Here is a 24,632-nt window from a genome sequence, read left to right on the forward strand (position 1 = left end):
CACGAACAACAATATAAATCTGCTTATTCCTGATTTTATCCCAATTTAAAACTAGTTGGATCTACAATGGGAACAGAAAAGATTCACTCCACCTATAAAATAATCACATTTTGTTGCTTTGCAGCCTAAAATGAAGACGAACACAGTTTTTGTTTCATCCTGTATTTTCTCAGGGCAACTTTTAACAGCCAAGTAAAAGATATAACACCAACATGTCAAAAAAAACAAAAAACAAAAAACAAAAACAAAAACAATCACTAAGTTGGAAAATAGAACACTCCCCTCCTAAAAAATATTTCAGGTGTAGCTAGTCATGTTCTCAATTGGCACACAAAGCTGTTTGACTTTTAGCTATGACTAGCAATGACAATTTTGATGATCTCAGCATGAAAAGAGCTTTCCTGGACCATTTATGTACTTGGTGGTTAGGGCTGCACGATTAATCAATGGATTAATCATGATTGTCATGCCATTTAGTCAGTAAAGCGGTTCTGTGATTAGCAGTAAATCTTCATCACCTGCTTTCAGGTGGAACAGCATTTGCTATACAGGGCCTAGTTCTCTGACAAGCTATGCAAAATTGTGTTCATAATCGCAGGTGATATAATTGTAGGACAAAATCGTTTGCTATAATGACAGCTGTTTGTGTGTCTTTTCAGTGAACTACAGCTCTGCTGCTCCATCTGAGAGCATGTGAAAATACCACATTTAATAACATGTTTTACCTCCAAATTCACTTCATAACATCATATTTCCCCTGCAGTGACTGTCCAGCACTTGTCCATTAAACATCAGCAGTTTGAAGACCAAGGAATACATGTAAAATATGCTTTATTTGTTATGTGATTAAAATTAGTTGACTTCCTGTACATTACATCAGGGTTGTCGAACTCTGGTCCAGGAGAGCCGCAGCCCTGCAGTGTTTAGCTCCAACCCTTATTAAAACTTGCCTGACTGTAACTTTCTAGTATCCCTTCAGACCTTGATTAGCTTGTTCAGGTGTGTTTGACAATGCTGGGTACACACTAAAGATTTTTTACATCTTATACGATTTTCAAAATGTCATAGACCACAAACGTGAGGATAAAACATCCTATATTTAACCATTTTGCTCCTATTGTGTGTGGTGTGCCATGATGTGACAAAGCAGAGTCTTCCATGTTGACACAGGATATCTCGCAAGACTTCAGAATAAGCATGGCGTACAATATCCTGGAAGAAATTGCAAAGATAGTGTTTGGAATGATTTTATACATGACACGTTGTATAAACTTTCGTGCTGTTGCCACAAATCAACAACCTGATCCTTCATCTCTGCTGTCCACATCAATTTTACTTTGTGCTGCTCCATTACTGCTTCCGTCTTCCATCATCTCGCTTTGTTTGGATATTGTTTCGTTTCACGTGATAATCTCCAGAGCGTGTGCACGTTTGTCCACGGGGTTCCCCCCACACATCAGGATTTGTTGTGCTTTTGTAAAATAATTAAAGCAAATTATGCACTTTCTGTCGTCTTGGACTCTGTGAACTTGAGTGTGTCACTTCGAAACTCTGTGTGTGTTTGCCTTATTACAGACATGAAAAATATATCTAAAGAGAGTGAAACTTTTAAATGAACCAATTCAAACATAAAACAATATTCTCAAATTATGTAATCCGAATGAAACATGCAGATAGGTGCTACAGAGATGAGTCACTGTCGCAGACTTCATCTCTTAAACCGAAAACAGAAAAGCACTACTGTAACATTAAATTATGACATTACAATAAATTAAAATGTTAATGCAGTGTACTTGCTGTTTCTCCCCCCCAAAAAATATAATTATTATATTGGCCGGTGCACTGTGGAAAGCCTTTTTTTGCATGCACTTGAGTGCTTATTAGGCTATGTAGGCAATTAAAGGATCATTATTATGATTTATATGGTTTATTAATAAAAATGTGACTAATAGTTGACTAATGCTTAAAATGAACGACTTCTAGTCGACCAGAAAAACTTTTGTCGAGGTCAGCCCTAATGCATATTGACTAATAGTTTATGAGAACCATAAGAGGCTGACAAATAGCTGAATATATAGCCTACTTGTTTAATTAGTGTCTCTTAGCCTGCATTCTTTATTTGAATGTGGCAATTAACATTTTTATTTTAAAACCTTTATTTAAATATGGCAACATAATATTTAGTTAATAATTCTCAGACAGAGACCATCAGCCAATCACTGTGTGCATTGTTAGTGAGGTCAACCCCACCCCCTTACTCTTAGCTTAAGACTTCTGTTTATTCCTTAGTAATATTGTTCCTCGCAGCTTTGTGCATAGGTTTAAAAAAAAAACAAACAAAAAAAAACTCTTAGCTTAAAACTTTTACTGCTATTTAGGAGAACTCTTAGTGGTAAGTTAAAATGTTTTGTGAATACGGGTCCTGGTTCTTACTCTTGTCTGCTGATTGGGAGTTTTCCAAGTCCTAAAATGTAAGTTCAGTGAGAACACTTACTTCCTCACATTCCTACAGTACTTTGATGATCGCTAAAAAGAATGGGCTATTTAGGGATTTTTAGGACTCTGAGTCAGATTTATGAGTACATTCATACTCAAATATCCTAATGCTCTCTCTCTCTCTTAAATTTTTTTTTTTTTTTTTTTTTTTGCCAGAGATGCCTCTGATATGCAGTTAGAAGCTAAACTGAGTACTCCAACTGTACCTGTATTGATTAATTCCAAAAATTGTGATGTATTATGTGAGCATAAATTCTCACCAGCATGATGGGTTTATATTACTTTATATACACTTAGTTTTCCAGCTTATGCTAGTCTTATTTTACCAGGGATCAATATTTAAAAGCGTTCAAGCTAAACCTGATTGACGCACTTATGTTTGGCCCTGGCCATGTTTTTTAGTTTCCATGCAAATGCCTTTACTGACGTTTAGGTTATTCAACGAAATGAAACATTTATTTTTTAATGAAACATTTTTTTTTTTTATGTTTTGAGGTCTCAACAAATACCACTTTCACAATTCACAACATGAATGGAGAAGATTCGCAGGATATGCTTTGGTATCATGATACACACACATCTATTTATTTATGAAAGATTGTTTGATTATCTCCAGTGTCTTTCATTGAAACTACTGCTCTGCTTTTAATTCCCAAATATTTTTCTCAAATATCACAAAAATCATTCTCATTGCGTTTTTGGTGTTCTTCAACTGCCAGTCCTTTTATTGTGAAATGTTTTTTGGACTTAATGTTAGCTAGTTTTTGACAGACCATGGTTCTTGCTTGTATTTCGCATGTGCTTCTTGGGGATTTGCCACTGCAAAAGTGCGGCTGACAGCTATGAGAGTCACTTTGACAACTCGGTTTACTGCTTTGGAGGGAGAAAACCATGTTGGGAGGACATCTTAAAAAAGCTATATGGTAATGCCTTGTTATCTTTATCTATCAGGCTGGAAGCATGATAAAGAGTAATAGAAGAAAAGAGAGAAAGAGAGAGAGCATGAGTGTGTTTAGACTGAATCATGGCTTTATCTCATAATTTGTATGGGTGATTTACAAAATGTAAATATACCAAATATAAATATTGTGAAAATAATGGTGAGTGTAAGTGGTTTGTTTGAAGTATTACCAATGAAACATTCATAAAAAAAAAAAACCTTAAGTGTTAACACCAGTATGACTCCAAGTGCTGTTTAAACTAATGGACAAGTAGTGCTTGGAATTCTATTTTAATGCATTTTCAAAAACTAATTTGAGTAGAAGGTGATGGTAAAAGGGCAAGATTAACTTGAGAGCTGTACAGACTGCCCTTCAGAACATGTGTCAGCTAAGTAGTAGAAACGAGAAGAGACTTGACACATTTTATGGTGAACTGGATGCTCTGATCAGAGTGTGAAACTTTTAAGGAATCAAATTGATCTTTTTTCTGCAGGATGAGAAATCGTATTTTAAAAATGAAATTAAATTGGATTTTCTGAAGCAAGGTGACTTTTCTGAGTTATCACACCAGAAACATTGGAAACTTATAAAAAAGAAAAAGAAATCCCATTTCGTTTTAACAATCTCTTTTATTTGAATGGTTGGTTAAAAATATATAATTTGCCTCTTAAATTCTCTTCAGCTCATTGGATGAGATAAAGGTAATGCCACTGTGTGATAAAATATTTAGAATAATATTAAGATCTGGCATTAAATTTCCACTCAAGGAAGCATGTCTTGTCAAGACCTAAAAATTACTGTATATGTAGATAGATACTGTTAGATTAATACAAATTTGATACTGAACTTGTAACTGAAATGTTCAATGTTCTCTGTTTGTCTCTGTTCTCATGTTTTAAATGTTACAAATGTGTATTTGTTAATACCATTTTGACCCCCCCCCCCCCAAAAAAAATGGTTTGATATAATAATTTGTTTTTTCAAAAATAGTTGTATTCAATTGTTTTTCTGTTTCGAATTTTGCTGTAAAGCTGATAATGGCAGGTGACATTCAGTGAAAAGTGTAATTATGCAAATGTTTTCTCTAGCAGTGTTTTTCTCCTTCAAACAACTAGTTTGAAACACTATTAAATTAGATTTGCATGCATTTATAAATTTAGGCAATTATCAACTACGTGATACTGGTTGTTGTTGTTTTTTCAGGATTCCAGGCAAGTTGCACATGTTATGAATTATATACAATTATATATATATATATATATATATATATATATATATATATATATATATATATATATATATATATATATATATATATATATATATATATATATTAATACGAATTTTGGCCTAAAACAGTTTGAGACCTTACAATTTCAAAACGTTAGGCACTCGGTGTTTTTATTTTACTTTATTTATTGCAAAACAAATTGTACAAACATACAAAAACAGGGAAGTTAGGCACTCTGGGTAGCTGGGTAGATCATGCACAGAATGACGACGATGCAATATTATCCGCCTAGTGGTTTGTATCAGTAGTAAGGCTGTGAGCACAGTCAAGTCTATTTGATCTCAGTGAGGGGTGCGCTGTTAGATCCCATGGTAGCTGTCCATTCAGGACTGCTGTATGTCTGTGTAATCAAATCCACTCGAAAACGTGCCTAAATCATCATTAGTCTATCCATATAGATAGTTTCATTACGCAATGCATTACAGCCAGACGGGGAGCAATCGGTGGCATTGCACGTACTCGCATTATATTTCCTCGATTCTTCAATCATATGGACTGAGGAATCGAGAACCAGTCTGAGCGGAGAATAATTTCATCCGCGCGCTATTGGCTCCCCAACCTCATCTGTCAATCTGCGGAGGCGGGACTCTGCCTGCTCGTGCTCCCAGGAGGCGATAGATGCGCGAGCTGTACTTTTCTACTGTGTCGGAGCGCTTCGCAGTCCTCGAGCTCAGTCCGAGCGTCAAGCGAACGGCGTGCGGAAAGCGCAGTGGGACTTCAGCCGAGGAGAAGTTGTCGAAGGAGCCTGTAGTATTGATTGCAGCAGCCTGCACCTGGATAAGCCCCATCAGCAGCGCGCGGAGAAGCGAAGGAGCGAAGAAAGTGTGTTGACTGCCAGCGGACAGCTGTTATAGAAGGAAGGCAATATGATGATGAAGCAGCACATGTTGTTCACCCTGTACAGCATCTGCGGGATCGTCCTTAAAGGTAAGAGCGCTTCAAACTTTAAGGCAGCCTATGCAGTGCTTTGCAATTTGGGGGCTCATCATCATTACGCACTATGTAGAAGGGGCTTTATGCTTTGGAATGATGATGATTTGCATTTCCATAATATCTCCAAAGGGCCTCGAGTGAGTACGGGGACAGTTTCCCGTTAGTCATCATTGCTCTGAAGAAATTTTGCACGTTTGCCCAGCACTGATACAGAATCTTATCACGGATAAGCCTGCACACACTGCTGAGCTAGAGCCCCGCTTTTATGGATTACAAGTCAAAATGTGTTTTAGATAAATTCACCACCATAAGGGAATCCATTTAATTGATACATGCTTTTATTTAGCTGATCTGAACTTTATATAATAAACGCAGCGCTTTTATTGCGTTTTAAAGCCAAAGCCTATATGCATACATGTTATTTATTTATTAAAAAAGCGCCAAGTATTTAAGCAGAATGTTGTAGCGTTAAATCATGTGGTGTTTTTCCTTGTTATGTATTTAATATAGTTATAGGTATATAGGCTATTATTTTATTCTGGCAGGGATGTGGTATGGTTAGTTATGGGGTAATATCGATTTGTGTTTTACCCTTGTAACGTGGTCGTTTATAATCATGTATCTTTTGTTCTGGCTATAAAGCCCTCGATTTCGTGTAGCGTGAAGCTAATTGTTTAAGTGCTTTTTAGCGTCATAAATCTGGTTTGGATGTGTTTTTTAGGACAATTTCACAGTCATTCCAGTATGGTATTTGCGGCAGTCCGCGTCTTGGGGTCGTAGTAGCATAAGCTTTTTTTTCCTCTCAGAAAAAGACTTGCTGAACTAGTAGACTAGCTACTGTCAGTTGACCGTTGTCAGTCTTATGTCTTATTCGCTCATTTTTTTTCCCAACAGTAAATTAAACATTACGCTGTCAGAAGTTCTTAAAGAAAGCTGCCAGCGGGGTTTTATTTTTTTTATTTATTTTTTAACTTAAATCTTGTAGTCTCAGTCGGTGCCCACCATTGACGCGCGACACCTACATAGGATCAGCAGGGCAAGGTCGCGCGCACTGTTCCAGCGGGATGACCGTTAGTGACAGGAATACTTGATGAATACGTCAGCTGAACGTGCCTTATTCCTTTTTCGCGCACTATGAAAGTAATGTTTGCTTGAGGTAAGGGTTTAGTACTCGTCTTAAAGCTCAGTGTCTTACCACTTAAATGTGGGTAGGCTATTTGTTTTGTGTACCTTGAGAGAAAGGTTACGCTGCCCCGCCAATACCTCGTGAGTAGCAGCCACCGCCCGCCCATACATCACATCCCAATGTGTCATCTATTAAGATGATGTATACATTTTTTGAGTCTAACCTTAGATATGATCTTAAAGTTGCTTATACTAACAAACACCTGTGTTCGTCAAAATTGATTCCAAAAATGGGCATCCCTTTTTACAAAGTGGTGATATGGTTTTGACGTCACTAAATGGCTAATAGGCTACGTTGCTCATGAATATTAATAAGGTTAATGTATAGTAAAATGCCTTATTTTAATTTACAAACAAAGGTATTTTTAATGTTTCTGTGAATAGTCTTTGTATTTGTCAAGATTGTAGTAGCTTACAAGTTCACTTTTGTGACTGATAACAGCCACAGTGGCCACTCTACAAAATATAAGTAAATATAAAAATCTGAATCACTATTTATTGCAACACATTAAAAGAATTAAGACCTGACTTTCCTTTATGTTATAGATTCTTGCTACAAGCTCATTCAGTTAAGTGATATTCATGAAAATGAATAATTATATATAGAAATATTTCAGGAACTCCAAACCGATCTGGCTTGGTCTGAATATCAATGAAACACGACTACTCTGACCAAAGGTGTTTACATCTTAAACAGTCTGGTTTGCAGATCTGTCAGTTTATGTATGTGCAGGATGAATGCAATAGAGACAGAAGGGGAAGAAGGGGAAGTGCATTCAGATTTATTTATGTGTGTGTGTGGCTTCCCTCCTCTGCCCCAACTTTTGACAAAATACCCTATGCTGTGTGTTGGTAATCAGTCTGAGAGGTGGGCCATTAATAATCAGAGATAATTAAGCACATTCCTCAAAGCTTCACTTCTAATGAGTCGGCAGCGAGGGTGAGACTGAAGCTATGTATTGATTTCCCCCAGCCTTCTCTCTCTGTGCCCGTAAATCACCGAGCCTGTGTCTCTCAGCACCCAGTCAACAGCCCTACTGGCTGCAAGTGCCTCCTTCAGTTCTTTAACACACCTCTCAGAGTCTATCTATCTAACTAAAGAAATAATGAAAATTAAAGAAAAAAAATCACCACACACACACACACACCTCTTTACAAGTATTACATCGCCTTAAAATGTTGTGTGTGTAATCTTTATGCCATTTTTTCCTTTCATATGTAGATTTTTAAAGTTCTTATCCAATATTCATGAATGGCTTAAAAATCATTGATGTCAAATATGTGAAATCCGTATAGCTATAATTAATATAAAACTATGAACATAAAATGCTTTCCCTTACATAAAATGTTACACTTGTAATCAGACATGGGGACTTGTGACTTGGTGACTTGGACTCGAGTCGACTCGAGTCGCTATTTTTAGGACTTGAGACTTGACTCGGACTTGGAAGTTAAAGACTCGGGACTTGACTTGACTTGAGACACGATGACTTGAATGACTTGAGTGTTAATCACATCATGTTTTCAGTTTGAATATAAAATATATAAATTATTTTTTTAAATAAAGTTGATTACTCAGCTGGAGCGCAGGCTGAGAATAGCGTCGTGACTGGATCAGGACACTATCATCAGTCATGCCCTCTCTTCCTTACACACACCACGCCCACTTAAATCAGATATCACATCACATCAACATGTCAGCCCGAGAGGTACCGAGGGTCATCGCTTTTGTCTTCAATAGAAAACTTCAAAAAACGCGTGGAAAACGCTAGTCGCGCCGCTTTCTCCTTCTTTCCAAAGCGCTCGGACAGAAGTGCTCCTGGGGCGTCTGTCGTTGCTAAGCATCCATGACACGCTCTCTCTCATTGAAGACGCGGAAATTTCAGCAAAGGATAAATGGATTTGCAGCACTAAAAATCGCTCGCAGTAGTTCTGCTACTAAATTCGTTTCAAAATGGCAATCCATATACAGTTATGAACAGCTGTTCCTTCATCTTAGCTGAGCTTTCAACGTTGATACGGGAAAGGATGAAGCTGATTGGTTAGTTATTGTCACATGACCTGCGGTGCGCTTGCGGCATTCTGAAAAGTTTAGATGTTTTTAACTCGATGCGGTGCGACGCGCACGAGCGCGTTGCTTCCATTATGAGCGCGCATACCGCGCGCCTACATTGGAAATAACGAACTTGCGCGCGCAAAAGACGTGATGTGAACGGCCCCTAATGATCCGCTAGCAGGCAATCAAAAAAACGCATTCCAGGGGCGGCGCTAGGGCTGGGCTAAGGGGGCATAAGCCCCGAATATTTTGTTACCTTGTCTTTCTCATAGAGCAAAACAATTAATCAGAAAAACTAATGTAGCTGCCGCGATTACCCAATCATGAGAAGTGCATATATATATATATATATATATATATATATATATATATATATATATATATATATATATATATATATATATATATACAGTACAGAAAATAAATATGACGTATTTTAAGTTGTTTCATACTTTTTTGTTATGTACAGTACAGACCAAAAGTTTGGACACACCTTCTCATTCAAAGAGTTTTCTTTATTTTCATGAATATGCAAATTGTAAAGTCACACTGAAGGCATCAAGGGCTATTTGAGCAAGAAGGAGAGTGATGGGGTGCTGCACCAGATGACCTGGCCTCCACAGTCACCGGACCTGAACCCAATCCAGATGGTTTAGGGGTGAGCTGGACCGCAGACAGAAGGCAAAAGGGCCAACAAGTGCTAAGCATCTCTCGGGGAACTCCTTCAAGACTGTTGGAAGACCATTTCAGGTGACTACCTCTTGAAGCTCATCAAGAGAAAGCCAAGAGTGTGCAAAGCAGTAATCAAAGCAGAAGGTGGCTACTTTGAAGAACCTAGAATATGACATATTTTTGGTTGTTTCACACTTTTTTGTTATGTATATAATTCCATATATAATTCCACATGTGTTAATTCATAGTTTTGATGCCTTCAGTGTGAATCTACAATTTGCATAGTCATGAAAATAAAGAAAACTCTTTGAATGAGAAGATGTGTCCAAACTTTTGGTCTGTACTGTACATAACAAAAAAGTATGAAACAACTGAAAATACGTCATATTTATATTCTATACTCTGAGAGAGAGAAAGGGAGAGGAGAAAAGTAACAGTTTAATGTTATATGTAAACTGTGTTTGAGAGAGAGAGAGAGAGAGAGAGAGAGAGAGGTGTTCAGATAGGAGTCTGTTGGATGTTTAGTTTTATGGACTCAATGTTGAAAATGTAAAACATTTCAAACACTGTTGGCAGAAGTGAAAAATAAATAAATTTTAGGAAGTTACAATTTTGTTTGATTCCATGATGTATTTTACTGAACATGAGTATTTACAATGCAAATCCAAATTATTTTAATTTACTGACAGTTACTTATATCTTGTCTTTTAACTTTATTAAGATCAGATTCTGCAGGTAAAATAACAATATTAAGGTGACTTGACTTGGACTTGACTTGACATAGCTTGTGACTTGACTTGACTTGACTTGCCCAAGAAAAAAATACTTGGGACTTACTTGAGACTTGAAGGTTAAGACTTGAGACTTACTTGAGACTTGCACATGTGTGACTTGGTCCCATCTCTGCTTGTAATGCAGAAAATTCTTATTATTTGATTTTGTTAACTGCCTTTTTAGTGCTCCAGTGCCCATCTGCAGTGAGCATGCAATTCCAACTTTTATGCATGTCATCGATTACTCTTAAATCAGTGCCAGCCTTCCTTGTTGAGGCTGAACGTTTGCAGCACAAGTGCAGGCACATCCCTGGCACATCCGTCCAGAGGGATCACTGCAAGCTGCCAGCAGCTGGGGTTTCGGGGGAGCATGGCTGTGTTAATTTATCATTAACACAGCTCCTCCCTGCATGTGGAGTACTATAGTACATATGAAGTGCTGTTGTGCGAACGTCTGCTGTGAGTAATAGCAAAGCTTGGCTCCCTCCTCAGAGACACCAGAACTGAGTGGGAGGACTATGTGGTCCTGCTTCATAGAGGATGTATGCCATTTATACTTGTTTCTGTTTGGTGGGTACGTTCCCTCTTCATGGACTGCTTGTGTACACACAATCTTTCTTACTTTTTCCGTCTCTCTTGGCTCTATGGTGCTGTGACAGTCTTGCGCTCTGAATCTCTGCTGAATCTTCTCGTGCAAAGCATACACAAATTCAGAAAACCCACTCAGCTGGCAAAAAAAAAAAAAAAACCTCTGCATTGATTGTGTGTGGTAAGAATGAGATTTAAAACAGCTGGTAAAAACATTACAGTGATATACAAGTAATCCACAAATCTCCAGTCCATTCCTTAACATCTTGAAAAGCTGCGTGTTTGTAATAATCAAATCCACTAAGGCATTTTAACATTTAATTGTTGCTTTTGGCCAAAATAAAAGTTCATAATCCATAATAATGCTTCCCTCAATGAAAAAGTCCATCCACTGTTTTAAAATTAAATTAATGCGGCAGCATTAAAATTCACCAAGATATTGTATTGTATTGCATTGTTTTAGAACTGTATTAGACTGTTCTCTTGTAAATCGTGCGTCGACTGTGCATACTCCTCTTCTAATTCAGGTGAGAAAACTTATTTTACCAGAGAAAGTAATAATTTGCAAGGCTTAAAGTTCACTGGAACCATGCCAGATTTCCGCCGTGCAGTGTCTGGCTGCAAAAAAAAAAAAAAAATCTTTATCGAATCGAATCCATGACTTTGCCTACCAATGGTATCAGAGGAGCAGCTTTAACTCTCAGCCAAACTAACATTACTAACCAATAAGAATATTTTGCTGTTATAATCATGAGACGTGCAAAATAGTGTCCAACTGCAGAGTCACCCAGATGAAAGAATGGAGAAGCACTACAAAAAGCTGGGGGGCGCAATGGTCAAATATGTCCATCTAGTGCATATTTATATAGAAAAGCTAATTATGAAGCAGCTGAGCTTTGTAAACAGTTCAGAGTAACCATGTCATCTCCATAAGTGGTGGTGGTTGATGATATTACCCCCTTATAAAGTGCTTTGAGTGCCCGTAAAAGCACTGTATAAATGTAAGGAATTATTATTATTAATTGTAAGAACTATATGATTGCCACAACAACACCAACATTTTTGAAAAGGTCCTGTTTACACATCATCTATTAATGGTAACTTTACCAGTAAAGGATGTATGTGTGAAAGGCTTGTGTGCATTATCGAACTAGATTTGTAGCGTAAATCATTTATAAACATTTGCCAACACATGAGGATCAACATATGTCTAAATATGCCATGCATTGTACATCGTAATTTAAAAAAATAAAATAATAATAATAAATATGTATGTGGCCAAATATTAAAATGTAATTGATTTAAACATTGTTTAATCACACTGTAAAGTGAAACGTCACCAGGCCATTGGCACCCTCTGCAGGTATTTGTTTTAATACATAATGTATTCAAGTTGATTATGTTCATATTATGTGTAGGCATATTACATTGTGTATTTGTGTATGTGTTTGTATGTATGTATGTATTTTTTTGAGCCAATTATTATTCCTTCATCGTTAAAAAAAAAAAAAAAAAAAAAAAAAAAAAAAAAAAATATATATATATATATATATATATATATATATATATATATATATATATATATATATATATATATATATATATATATATACAGTAAATAGCAATATTAAAGTCTGGTTTTCACTTAGATCTGTTTGTTAAATCTCCAAAATATATCTGATTACTCAGTTGTCAAAATAATCAGTAGATTACTTGATTACCAAAATAATCAATAGTTCCAGCCTTAGATTAGTTAAAATAATTCTACATACAGCTGCATTGTTTTACTTTTTGTAATTAAAAGACAACTATTTTTTCATTGAAAATTTTGTATGACACTGCTTTCATTCTTCAGGTCAACCATATTTTCATGAAAAAGAAAATCAGTTTGAATTAAGAAAGCAGTAACTTTGCCATAGTATCCTTTCAAGTGTTAAAGTTGCCACAGTCATTGCATGCTTTACATGTGCTGCCCACCTTGCTTTTTTTGCTTTAACCCCTGAATTTGCTATTTGAAGTTTAAAACATGTTTATTACATACATAAATATTTTACTTCACAAATGAACTGGAGTCATGTGGATTGCTTGTGTATTATTGTAATGGTTTTTAACATCTGACCGCACTCATTCACTGGACATGATCCATTGGTGAGCAAGTGATATAATGCTACTAATTTCTCCAAAGATACAAGATACAAACTAATATACAACTTGGGAGGCCTCACACTGAGTAGACCTACATTTTAGCAAATATTACATTTTGGGTGAACTATTCCTTTAAGGGCAAAAAAACATAATTGACACAAAATGCTTTTTTCATACCTAATTGTGTGGGCTACTGTGCATTGAGGCAAGTCTCTGGCCCCCTGCCTCTCAGTCAGCTTATCCCAACAGAGTAATTCAAAGCTGGGCCTTGGCCTTCCTGGAGTCGGCCCTTTTATGGAAGTAGCGTGGGAAAGCACTCCTTCAGGAAAGGACTGGCATGTATGAGTATGTGCAGCTGTATTTGTGTTGAAAGGAGAGGTTAATGGCTTTTTTTCATTCCTTGTGTGTTGTCTTTGTCAGTTGTGGAGCGTGAAAAGCATCTGCAGGTGAGCGGCAGCACAGGCAAATGTGCTCAGACAGGTGAGAAATGGAGTTGGGCATATGCTGCCATTTCTACTGAATGGAATAAGCATTTGTCTGTCATTAATTTAGCAAGGGAACAACACAGATTAAACAAGCCTTTCTCTTTGGAATGCAGTATGGAGCACTTCCTATGGCCCGTCCTGTCTTGCGTGTGTGTGTGGTATTATTGCAGTTCAAGTCTCTTCCTCCCATTTCTTTAGAGTCTAAAGAGGCTGAGCGTGTCCCTCTTTCTAACTGTGTTGCATATGTGGGTGTTTGTTTGGTTGGCTGATTGAGCCAGGATGGAGAACAGGATTAGAGGTGAATATCCTCCTCCTCTTTGTATTTGTCCTCTTGTTGGGTTGCTGGAAGCCTCCTAAACAGAGAACCCAAGCTATTTGCTCCCCCCCCCCCTCGCTTTCCATTTTTGTTTTTCATGTCTGTGTCTTTCTCCTCCATCCTGCTGTCTCATCTCTACTTTTCTCTCTATCGTACTCTCTCTTTCTGCATACAAGTATCTGGGCCTTGGAGCGTTTCCCCCCAGACTCAGAATGGAGCTGAGCCGATGAAGCCCTGCTGAAATCGTGAGGGATTTCCCATGATCAAAGACCCTCTTTTGTTCTTTCAGGTGTTTGAAAAAGTTAAAACAAAAAGTGGGTGGAACTGTCAACTGGTACATCTAGTGCCTGGCATAACACTTCCTCTTCTCCCAAAAGGTGCTGGAAAGGAGATGCCCTTTCACAGTGATGTTTGAACGGCTTTCAAAACACAAACTATTTGCTGAATCATGGCAACAGTCTACGAAGATATATCTTCTAAAAAATTGTCATGTTGCAGTTATGTGGGTGATTTAACAGTTGTCATTGTCTTGTTCACATGTTGTCTAAACTACTTAGCTGACCTTTGAGATGGATTTAATCAGAAAATGACTGACATGCTCTATAATGGCTTTCATTGAGGTTCTTGTATCCTATTAGCCTTTGTGGTGGCTAATCTAAATGATTTGCTTAAGCTCACAGTATGTCTGGTAATCTCATTGAAGCTTATGCAAAGAGACACACAGGAGGAAATTCTTTAAGGAATTAACTCAAGATTAAGAGATGACTTGAGCTATAGTCAAACAAATATGATGCTGAATATTTTGTATTGGTAAAAATGTTAAGATGGCATTTTTGTTTATGAAAAGATGGCATACTACAAGGGAGAATGCATCCAAAAATGAAATTTCTCATACTTTTAAATCTGTTTATTTTTCTTTTCTTTCTGTGGAACTCAAAAGAAGATTATTGTTATTATTATTTATTTTTTTTAACCGAAAACAGTTCAAATTAATTGGTTAACTTTAGTTACCGTAGCATAAACTGTTTATCTAGTTTAACTTTACATTACATGTAATTTTACTGAAGAATACTGTAAAAGGCAGGTAAAAACAGCTCTATGACTTGAGGCAAAAAATAAAATAAAATAAATAATTATAATAATTATTATTATATAATATAATAATATATTGCAATCATTTTATCTCTTCCAGTTTAACCTGCACATGTAAAATGTTTTGTTACATAAAATGTGTTTTATGTAAGTTAGTTAATGTTTATTATTATTTTTAGAGTTTATTTCACCATTTTGCCATTTTTTTCTTTGCGTGCGACATCTGTAGACCATCTATTCATGAGTATTGACTAATGACCATATTTTATGGACAGGCCACTTACGATGAGCTGATGTAGCTTTCTCTTTTACCACCTATGTATATAATTCTATTTTACCACCTATACATATTCTTATGGTGATTATCAGTACATTTAAGCCCAGCTGTCTTTTTTTATTTTTATGTTTTTACAGTAAATTTAACAAATTATTGTTATTTCTGTTTTGAAGTCAACAGGCTCCAAAGTTGTTCTGAACAGTTGCGTTTTGCAGAAGAAAGAACGTCATTTGTTTGACATGACAGAAATGTAAATTAATAGATAATTACAGACTTTTCACTTGAGTGTAACCTGTCCTTTTAAGTACAAATGAGAAGTGAGTAAAAGCATGAGAGTATGTGAGGTCATGCTACAGTACAGTCGCCTTACAAATTAAACCAAAGACCTGGAAAGGAACAGCCAGGTGTCCTTGACTCATAGTTCACTCCTCTCTGTTATCGTAATGCCCTCAGCTGATTTCATTAGGATTTAATGGAAAATTAGCTACCCTCTCTTCCAGATAATCTCGGATTTTGCCAGTGTACAATGTGATCTTTCACAAGAGATGACACCAGCTCCAGGCTCGCGCTGCGATTGGGTAATCAATCAGTTTTATTGACAAAGGTAGATGAAAGAGTTAGTTCAGTAAAATTGAACATCTGAAAATGGTGAGCTAGAGGCACTGGGGGGGAATCAGGGTCAGTAAATCAAATACTTGAAAATAACCCCCTGTGGGCTCTCCTATGAGAGAGATTACCTACAAAGATATGTTTCCACCCACTGTCGCCTGTTACTCTCTCCGATAGATGTGGCTTTGACTGCCGCATTAAGTCAGTTTTCACAACTGCACTGTCTGGCTTTGAGGACTGAAGATGCAAGGCAACAAACATCGGCTTAGTGGGAGAGGACAAGATTTTCAGAGCAGGATTGTAGAGGTCATTAATCAACACAATATTTCAACCAAATCTGTGGGTGCATCGCTGGTTAATGTCACTTGAGCCTTTAAACTGTCAGTTGTTTTACCTCTATGAGATTTTAACAGCCTCGCAGTATGTATTTTGACCATTTTCTTGACATATATTTGCTTAAAAATCATCATGTGACACCCGTTCGGCTATAATCTTTGCAGCATAATGAAGGTCTACCTTCACTTTTTCTCTGTTTCTCTCTGTGCCCCTCACTCCACCTCCCTTTCGTCTCTTGTCATCTGCTGTTGGGGTTGTGCAGTGCCATTTGCCTCTTGAGAGAGAGAATTTAACACCTGCAAATACAGTAAACAATCAATTAATCAGAAGCTCAGGACAATATGCACCTGCCAGAGTGTGCACACACACTCAAGCGCGCGCACACACACGCTCATTTTCTCCTCCTCATTTTCGCAGTCACTAACAGACCATCAGCCCTTCAGCAGCCAGCTGAATCTCAGCACTCTCTCACATTTTCATGACTACATTTGTTTGATTTTGCGGTATGGATGTTGCTGTAAACAAGTCTGTTTTCTTGCATGTCAGTATTGCATTTAATCGACCATAAGCTGAGCATCCTGCAGATGGATTAGCTACTTTACGTCCGACTATTTCAGTTGAATAGTTTTGTCTAATTAACCTGTACAACAAACAGGTTGTTAGTTCAACCATTTCACTGCAGATGCTATGCTTGGCATTACAGGAATGTTATGCGAAGTATTATAGGAAATGCAAAAAAAACAAAACCAAGAAAGAACGACATATTCACCCATCAGTTAGAAAGAATGCAGAGCTTGTTAGTAAACATGCAAAGTAGATTTTTACATTTCTGAAGAAAACTTGAGTGGTGCTTGCTTGTGTGAAAGTCCCCAGCCACTATGTTAGGTATTGTGGGTGGTTGCCAGCACATTTCTATGCAGTTGCTAAGGTGTTTTGACTGTTGCTAGGGTGTCAAATGAACACCCAAGTTTCTATGATATTTTGGTGCCTACAGGTATGGCTTGGGTGTTTTGTTAAGTGACATTTTTGCCTATTTCACTGGTGAAAATTGGAAGTCTTTCTCTCAGTTCCTCGAGTTTTTTATAATCCCACGATAGCTGAACACAACGCAAAATCAACAAAGTGTTGCCTTCATTGCAGTCATGCATAATTCCTCTTTGCAGTCATGCATAATTCCTAATTTATCTGCAAAATTATCACAAAAACGCAGGACGTACTTGATGTTACAGAGAGTTTACCTTTATCTCTACATCTACATGATGAAAAAAGAATGTTAATTGGGTGTGTGTTAGAATTGTTTTTATTTGATTAATGAAGGTGCTGTAAATGAAATCATTCTATCATGATAGAAAGTAAAATAATTTAATTAAAATAATAAATTTATCATTAATACAGGCACTGCATCCACTGCGTTTGCCACGTTTAAATTGTGTTTCTGATTTGCAGTTGCAACTTGTGGAGATGTTCATGTGCGTTCAGCTCAAAATTTGTGTCAAATATTGTATCTGAACACTAAACTCATCTGAAAAACTTAAAGAACTAATTTCATTTGTATCTTTGACCTATTTATTATTATTATTATTATTATTATTATTTATTTTTGTAATTTGCCTCTCTCCGTTACCTCCACACAATCGTTTATTATGATTGCAAAAATCACAAAAAGGTATATAAGGATTTTGTTATATTGGTGTAACTTTTTTTCTTTCTTATTTCATGTTTAAAATTGAAATTGAAAATGGAAAAGCATACAAATCTCTTTCAGCAAAAGCAAACATGCTGCAACTGTTGATACAGCATGGCTTTATTATCATGTCAGCTGGCCTTGTCCACCTGCTCAGATAAGGTCAGCGATCCTCTGTAGTACAATAGACATACAGCTTTTGTTTCTTGGCATATGTAGGAGGGAGGATACCATGTTTCACCCTCGACGGTGTTACAGATAAAACTCGCAGATAAACAGGAAGTTAAGCGTCCTTGTTCTTTGCACTAAACTTACTGTCTCTATTCTCTTTCAGAGGCGTTTCAATTTGGCTTTTGGTCATGACTTTCAGCTACCATTCCTCCATTTTATTTCACTATGAATTCAAATTGTGCAGTTTTAAAATAGATGAATAATTAACTTTTCTGATAGTTCATGAATTTCACATGAATCTCCACCATCTCAGAGTGCCTCCTATGTCTAATCTGATTCAGAATATTAGCCTTCTAGCTTTACTGGAAACACATTTCCAGATATAATGACAACCTCATCAGTGCTTTTCACCCCTCTTTGAAAGTGTTTTTTGTTGTTGTTGTTGTTCTTTTTGTTTTCAGTTATGCAAATGGTAGCGAGTTTTCATTTAAGTTTACAGTTGGGGTATTTGTTGAACTGCATGGAGTGTAAGAGGACAGAACTAGTCCATCAAATCCACGTGTTTATGTGTTGTCATAATTCAACTTTGAGATCCTATAGGGTGTTTACAAAAGGTTTTTATTTATTTTTTTTATTTTTTTTGCGCTCACTGTTACACTTGTGGTTGAGCTAATTAAGTCACTTAAATTTAAAGAACTGACTGCAGAATAATCCAGCATAAACTGTGTCCCTTGTTACCAATATTCTGTATGTTTGCTGCAGTGTAATCTAATTAGAGTGCTTTTTGTTATTACTTATTAATGTGCTTCTCAATGTTGCGTCTACTCTGCCAGGTATCTGCATCTTGGTGTAAGTTCCAGGTAGGGGTCTGTTCTTCTGGTGCCTATACAGTTTGCTTGTTGAGTTGAGAGGTATTATGGATTATTTTTTAGATGTAACATAATTGTTTCAGATTTTTTTTGTTTTTTTATTTTTAATGGAACCAGGTCTGAGTAAGAATAGGCTCTCAGTTCCCTTATTTTTATTGTCTGACAGACTTGCTATTTGTGTGAACAGAGTTCCTCTTTTTTTCTATTCTTACAGGTTCTAGATTTGTCGTTCAAGCATCAGTCTTAGAGTTATTATTATCAGGTCATTGATTTTATGGTTCTGTTGGGCTTGGGCACAGTACACATGCGGTGTAAGTGCTAATCACCCCAGAGCACAGAACAGATACTAATTTGTGTGCACTACTGTCGTCATTATGACTGCAAACATATTCTATTACCCACGACACAACACTTTTCAATTAATTTAATTAAATCAAGTATATTTATGTTTATAATGGCTCTGGTTCTCACCTTATTGATGAACAGGAAATGTAGATTGTGAGTAACTGTTAAATTAACTGTTTGCAAATAAATGTATATTGCACTGACAGTTGTTTAGGTTTTGCTGCATCAGCAGCTGTGGTTTTACACCCGATTGCAGCATTGTTCTAAGTATGAAAACCCAACTCTAGGTGTTAACCTGACCATGACCATAAATCCAGTGCAAGATAGGCAATCCTGCTTAATGTTTTTGTCATGTGCTTCTTGAAATAGAACCATGTGGCCAAATGCTTGCACCCAAACCAGACCACACTCAACTATCACTATCTGACTGTCTGCAGATGCTAAACTTAGCTAATCCGGTGGTCTACAATGACCTTTCACCATCTGTTATGGTGCTCTGCTACCCCAGTTCAAGAATTGAGTGTCTTTTTTGTCTTTTCCATCTGCTGGTAAACAAAGTGGTAATTTCATGGTCCTACAGCATGAGCAACTTGGTAAAAACAAGATGTTTTTAAGAGGATAATATCCTTAAATGTAATTCAGGTCTTGTGAGCACACATTTGACTGAGGCTCTGTCCCTCTGCGGGATACTGGAGCATCTCTTTAATTGCCTGGTTTTAGAGGGCACAGTAGTTCTTAACACATTCGCCATTCTTAATGCCTCCTCCCTCTAATGAGTAAAGATAAGACAAGATGATGGACCCTGGGAGGATCGGAGCCAGCTGATCTGAGATGGCAGCACACTTCATTATGGCCCAGTGCCCCAGCCCGGCTCCTCCGTGCCAGCTCACGCTCAGCCTGCCATCTCCTGCAGATGCTTTGAACTCAAATGACAGACGAGTAAGCAATCGAGGCCTGGTCTTTGTGTTAATTCTTCACATAATAAAGGATTTTACACAAAACATTGGGATTTATGCAAAAATGATGACTGGAAATGTATGTTTGCATTTATAAATGTTCAGTAGACATTTAGTTCACTGGGTTTGGCTTATGTATTAAAAGTCTGGGTTTGTAACCCAAAAGATGTAGGTTTAATCAGCAAGCTCCTGGAGGGCCGCTATCCTGAAAGGTTTAGCTGAATTGCCAGAATTGCCCCATACACCCTAATTCCATACATTACTCTGCTAATTAAGTCAACTAAATGAGTGAACAAGTGAATCAATTTATACGCAGAGTGCACTGGAAGTGATGCAGATGGCATCTTCTGGCGAGATATGGAAATATGTAAGGGTATAAGTGACGACTTCAGTTGAGAATCTCTGATGTAGAATAATGTAATTTTTTTGTTCACATATATATGGGTTTCTGACAAGTTCTTCTAGGTGCTCAGTGTCTTACAGGGCCTTTTGCATGCTTGCAGGCAGGCTATCATTATATCGAAGCTAAATGATGATTTTAGCCAGTGGCTCAGATGTGGTCGTTGGATGTCAGAGTGATTGTTGAGTAATGAAGGCCTTCACTCTTAGAAAGTGGCCAGATCATCTCGAGTAAATGAGCGAGAATCACGTCGCCATTGAATGTTTCCTTCTGTTTAGCACTTAGGGCTTAAAAGAGTCTCTTGTGTCTAAATTCGTATTGCTAACAGAAAAGAAGCAGCTTTTGGATAATAAGTGTATGCAAAATAGCATTACTGCAAGTCGAGCAAGGAGTTTTACAGTGGTTTGCATTTTCAAAATGGAATTAAGGGGGAAGATGAGAGCAAGACAGAAAGAAGGGGATGACTGCAGGCTTTTGTACCAAGCTGATAATGTTGGGCTCAATTCTCTTGCATTGTCTCCCCTATTCTGCATGGATCTGAGAGACAGGCACGGCTCATTGGCTGTTTGAAACAAATAAAGCTCCTCATTCTTTTTTCTCTTTTCTTTTTCTAATGAAGCACAGGGTTGCCCCATGCTTCTACAGCAAAAGCAAGGTAGCAGCAGAAGAAAGATTGAACACATTTGTTTGTTAGTTTGTTTCCGTCTCATCACAGCAGCAGCCCCGGGGATCACGCTTGATGTGAAGCAACTTCGTAAATGAAAGTTGTTGTCTTCGTGTGGACAGTGCTCATATTCTTATTTCATATTACTTGTATCCACCATTAGTTGTTTACGCTGAGGGACTGGAAAAATGTATTTCTACTTAAACTATTTGCAATCACTTATATATTATATTATATTATATTAATAATATTGACTTTTAGGGTTTTGAAAATCGTTTTGAAATCCATCCTGTCATGTGATTGACAAGCTTTATTACTTACAATGGTCATAATATATTCTGAAGGTTCATTAAAGCAAGACTGATTGCCAGGTTGGCATGGCATTTGAATAATGCAAGACAGGAACATATTTTTTATTGCAAGGAAAGATATTTGAGCCTTTTCTCTTAGCTATTGCGGCACAGAAAAAAAAAAAAGTATTTATCCATTTCCCTTTGCTTCAAATATCATGCCTTTTAATTAACAACATATCAAGTGCTGGAGAAATATATAAACATGTTGTGCCTAAACGCTAAAGAAAATGATCACAAATTAATACAAAAGGATGCAATTAAAATGCTGTCAAAGTCAGGGCTTTACAAGGACCTGAAGGAGGGTGAGTTTTTGCTCCGAGCTTATTAATAGGACCCTCAATTAACCCTGGCCAGGTTTATGAATCTCCTCTCGTTTGTCAAACCCCATATCCAAGCTAAACGGCAGAATTGATCCTCTTCTTTTGTAACTGAAATCACTCTCACTTTTGTTTTCAGATGTTCAGTCAGTGGCTAAGCTTTTGAGATGCTGAGAGAGGGAGAAACAGACACTAGGAGAAATTGAGTAGAGCTAGAGGAGGAAATTGTTTGCCACTGTTCAGATAGATGGATTATAAGGGTTGCATTATGGCTTTATGCACCGGTAAAGAGCCACCAGCTTCCTTTCCATTAGTGCTGGAAACATACTCAATGGACAAACCAGCTGAGTGGATTTTTCTCCACCCATGTGTCCTCAGTGCCAGGCGCAGTGGCTGGACCCTCTGCCACAGAAATACCCATCTGCTGAGCTCAACTCTAATCTAATGAGGGACAGGAATTGTGCATCTTCCACAGGTGAATAGAATAATGAGGGACAGGGAGCATGTATATCTGACTCCCATATTTCCTTCATGCATGCACACCATTTGAGATTTTGTCATGGAGGCTGGGAAGAAGGCATATGATGAGAAGAAAGAGATGCAGAGTGCGTCCGAAACAGAAGGCAGCTGATTCTCCAATGAGGAGGTTTAGATGGATTGTTTTCTGCATTTTCTATATAGAATGTTGGTGGGGTAAATGGGTGTTGGATTTGAATATGGTAAAGATTTTCTGAAGCGAAGTGATCTGATGAAGTGATCTGTGTTTGTTTTTTTTGTTTTGTTTTTTGGTTCATGAATGAAACATACAAAGGCACATGGATGTATTAAATGATGTGTTGGCCGTGTGAATGTTATGTAAATTTGCTGAGCTCCCTGCGAGAGCAGGTTCCATGTGGGTAAGGCAGTGTTTTGTATAATGCTACCTGTTTTGAACTTGTTTTAGAGCTGCTTCTGAGGCACCAAGTCTTACTGACCCCAAATATTTTGAACGATTGTTTACATTATGCATGAACTACCTTGAATCACTCTCATTCACTTTCCTTTGATGCCAGATTTCATGCTCTGGGTCATGAGTTATCGTGGGCAGCAAATGATGCTCAGCTTTCAAAATTGACGAGATGGACAGATCTCATTTGACAGGATGTTATGCAATCATGCTATTTGGTCTTGCCTCCATGGCCTCTCACCTCCAGATACTGTCTGACAAGGGAGATTGAGAGATAGAGAGAGAGATACAAATAAAAATACAAGCATGAAATGTGTCTGATACCAAACAGCCCAGAAGAGCTTGAACATACTCCTTGTGTAATTATCAGAGTGAGATGTTGAAAACATTTTCACAACAGATTTCTTTCTGTCTTAACCACATAGCTGCCTGTGCTTGCATTTTTCTTCTTGATCCAAATAGATATAACTGATTCCCAGCTGAGTTAAAAGCTCCTGTTTACCTCAGACTTCATGGTTGATGTTCATATAGCTGCTATTGAGCAGTTATCAATCAATACATCATTCAATAAATATTAAACAACTTCCTCTGCCATCTCTGGATCATTCCCCCTCTCTATTGAGATGCTAATGAGTTTCACTGTTGCTCATAGGTATCCCTCAAGAAGACCTGCGAGGTGAAAATTTGCTGCTCAACATTCTCTGTTCTTCAAATAAACTGCTTCAATTAAGAGCAGGGAATGTAAAATCGGGCCCGCCTGTAAACCTTTGGTTGCTTTTAATGTTTTAAGTATTCCCATTAAGATAAATGTCTTATTCGCCTCCGCAATCAGTTTGAGACTTTAACATAGATTTAAGGGGTTTAAATTGTTCTCTGTTGAGTTAAGAGTGCCTGCATCCTTAACTAATTGAAAATGTGAAATGAACCTGGGAGACATTAATAGATAAGAGGTGGCCGCATAAGTCTTTAGAATTATTGGATTTCTGTTTAGTGTCTTTCTGTGTTTCTTATTCTTTCTCTGTCTTGATTTGCTATTTGGTCTTCGAGCAGTGATTTATTTTTATATGCAGTAGGTGTTGTCCATTCTTAATCATTTGAACTTGAGGATACAACAGAAAATAATCAATGCTCATGTTTCATGCAGTATTGTGTCAGTCTGGATTTGTCTTGTGAAGACAAATTTGAGACTGTGAAGAACAAGTTTGGATCCACTGGCTTTGTTTGGAATGGAATACTAGCTAACTACTGTCATGATTCTGCCCTCGTGTCCTTGATTTTTCCTAGTCTTGAGGCAGGATCATGACAGACCCATGTTTTGTGTACAAGCACATGGCCTTGCCTTTGGGCCATGTGCTTGTGTTGTCTCGTTCCCTTGCCCCGCCCCCCTTGTTATCCTAGTCGTGTCGTGATTGTCCTATCTGTAACACCTGTCGTGTCTTGATTAGTTCCCCTATTTAGACCTCCTAGTGTGCGTTGTCTTTGGTCGGTTCATTGTACCTCTAATGTGATTTGTGTGTTCCTCACCTGTGATTGAGATATTGTATCCTGTATAACCGTGAGTGTTATTTGTAGTTAGTGTTCTCCTGTTTTGAGTCTTTGTTTATCTTGATTAATCAGTCCTGTTTAGTTATTGTTGTATCTGCCCTAGTCCTTGTTTTCCCCCTCGTGGGTTTTGTTTTCCCTTTTTTGTTAAATAAATCCTGTGTTTCGTTACTTCCTGTCTGCACCTGAG

General features: G+C 37.4%; 1 protein-coding gene across 3 annotated transcripts in view; it reads left to right on the forward strand.

Moving 5' to 3' along the window:
- The first annotated feature begins 5,249 nt into the window (after window positions 1-5,249).
- The window catches only part of LOC128021219 (cell adhesion molecule 2-like), a 392,008-nt gene continuing 372,625 nt past the window's right edge, over window positions 5,250-24,632 (forward strand). The window contains exon 1 of one of the 3 annotated variants that reach the window (XM_052608263.1): window positions 5,250-5,655. In XM_052608263.1, the coding sequence (XP_052464223.1) occupies window positions 5,595-5,655 (61 nt within the window). In that variant the 5' untranslated portion in view covers window positions 5,250-5,594. The remainder of the gene's footprint in view (window positions 5,656-24,632) is intronic. The other 2 variants (XM_052608261.1, XM_052608262.1) reach the window with 2 other exon arrangements.

Source organism: Carassius gibelio, chromosome A10 (genome assembly GCF_023724105.1).
Source record: "Carassius gibelio isolate Cgi1373 ecotype wild population from Czech Republic chromosome A10, carGib1.2-hapl.c, whole genome shotgun sequence".
NCBI classification, from domain to species: Eukaryota; Metazoa; Chordata; class Actinopteri; order Cypriniformes; family Cyprinidae; genus Carassius; species Carassius gibelio.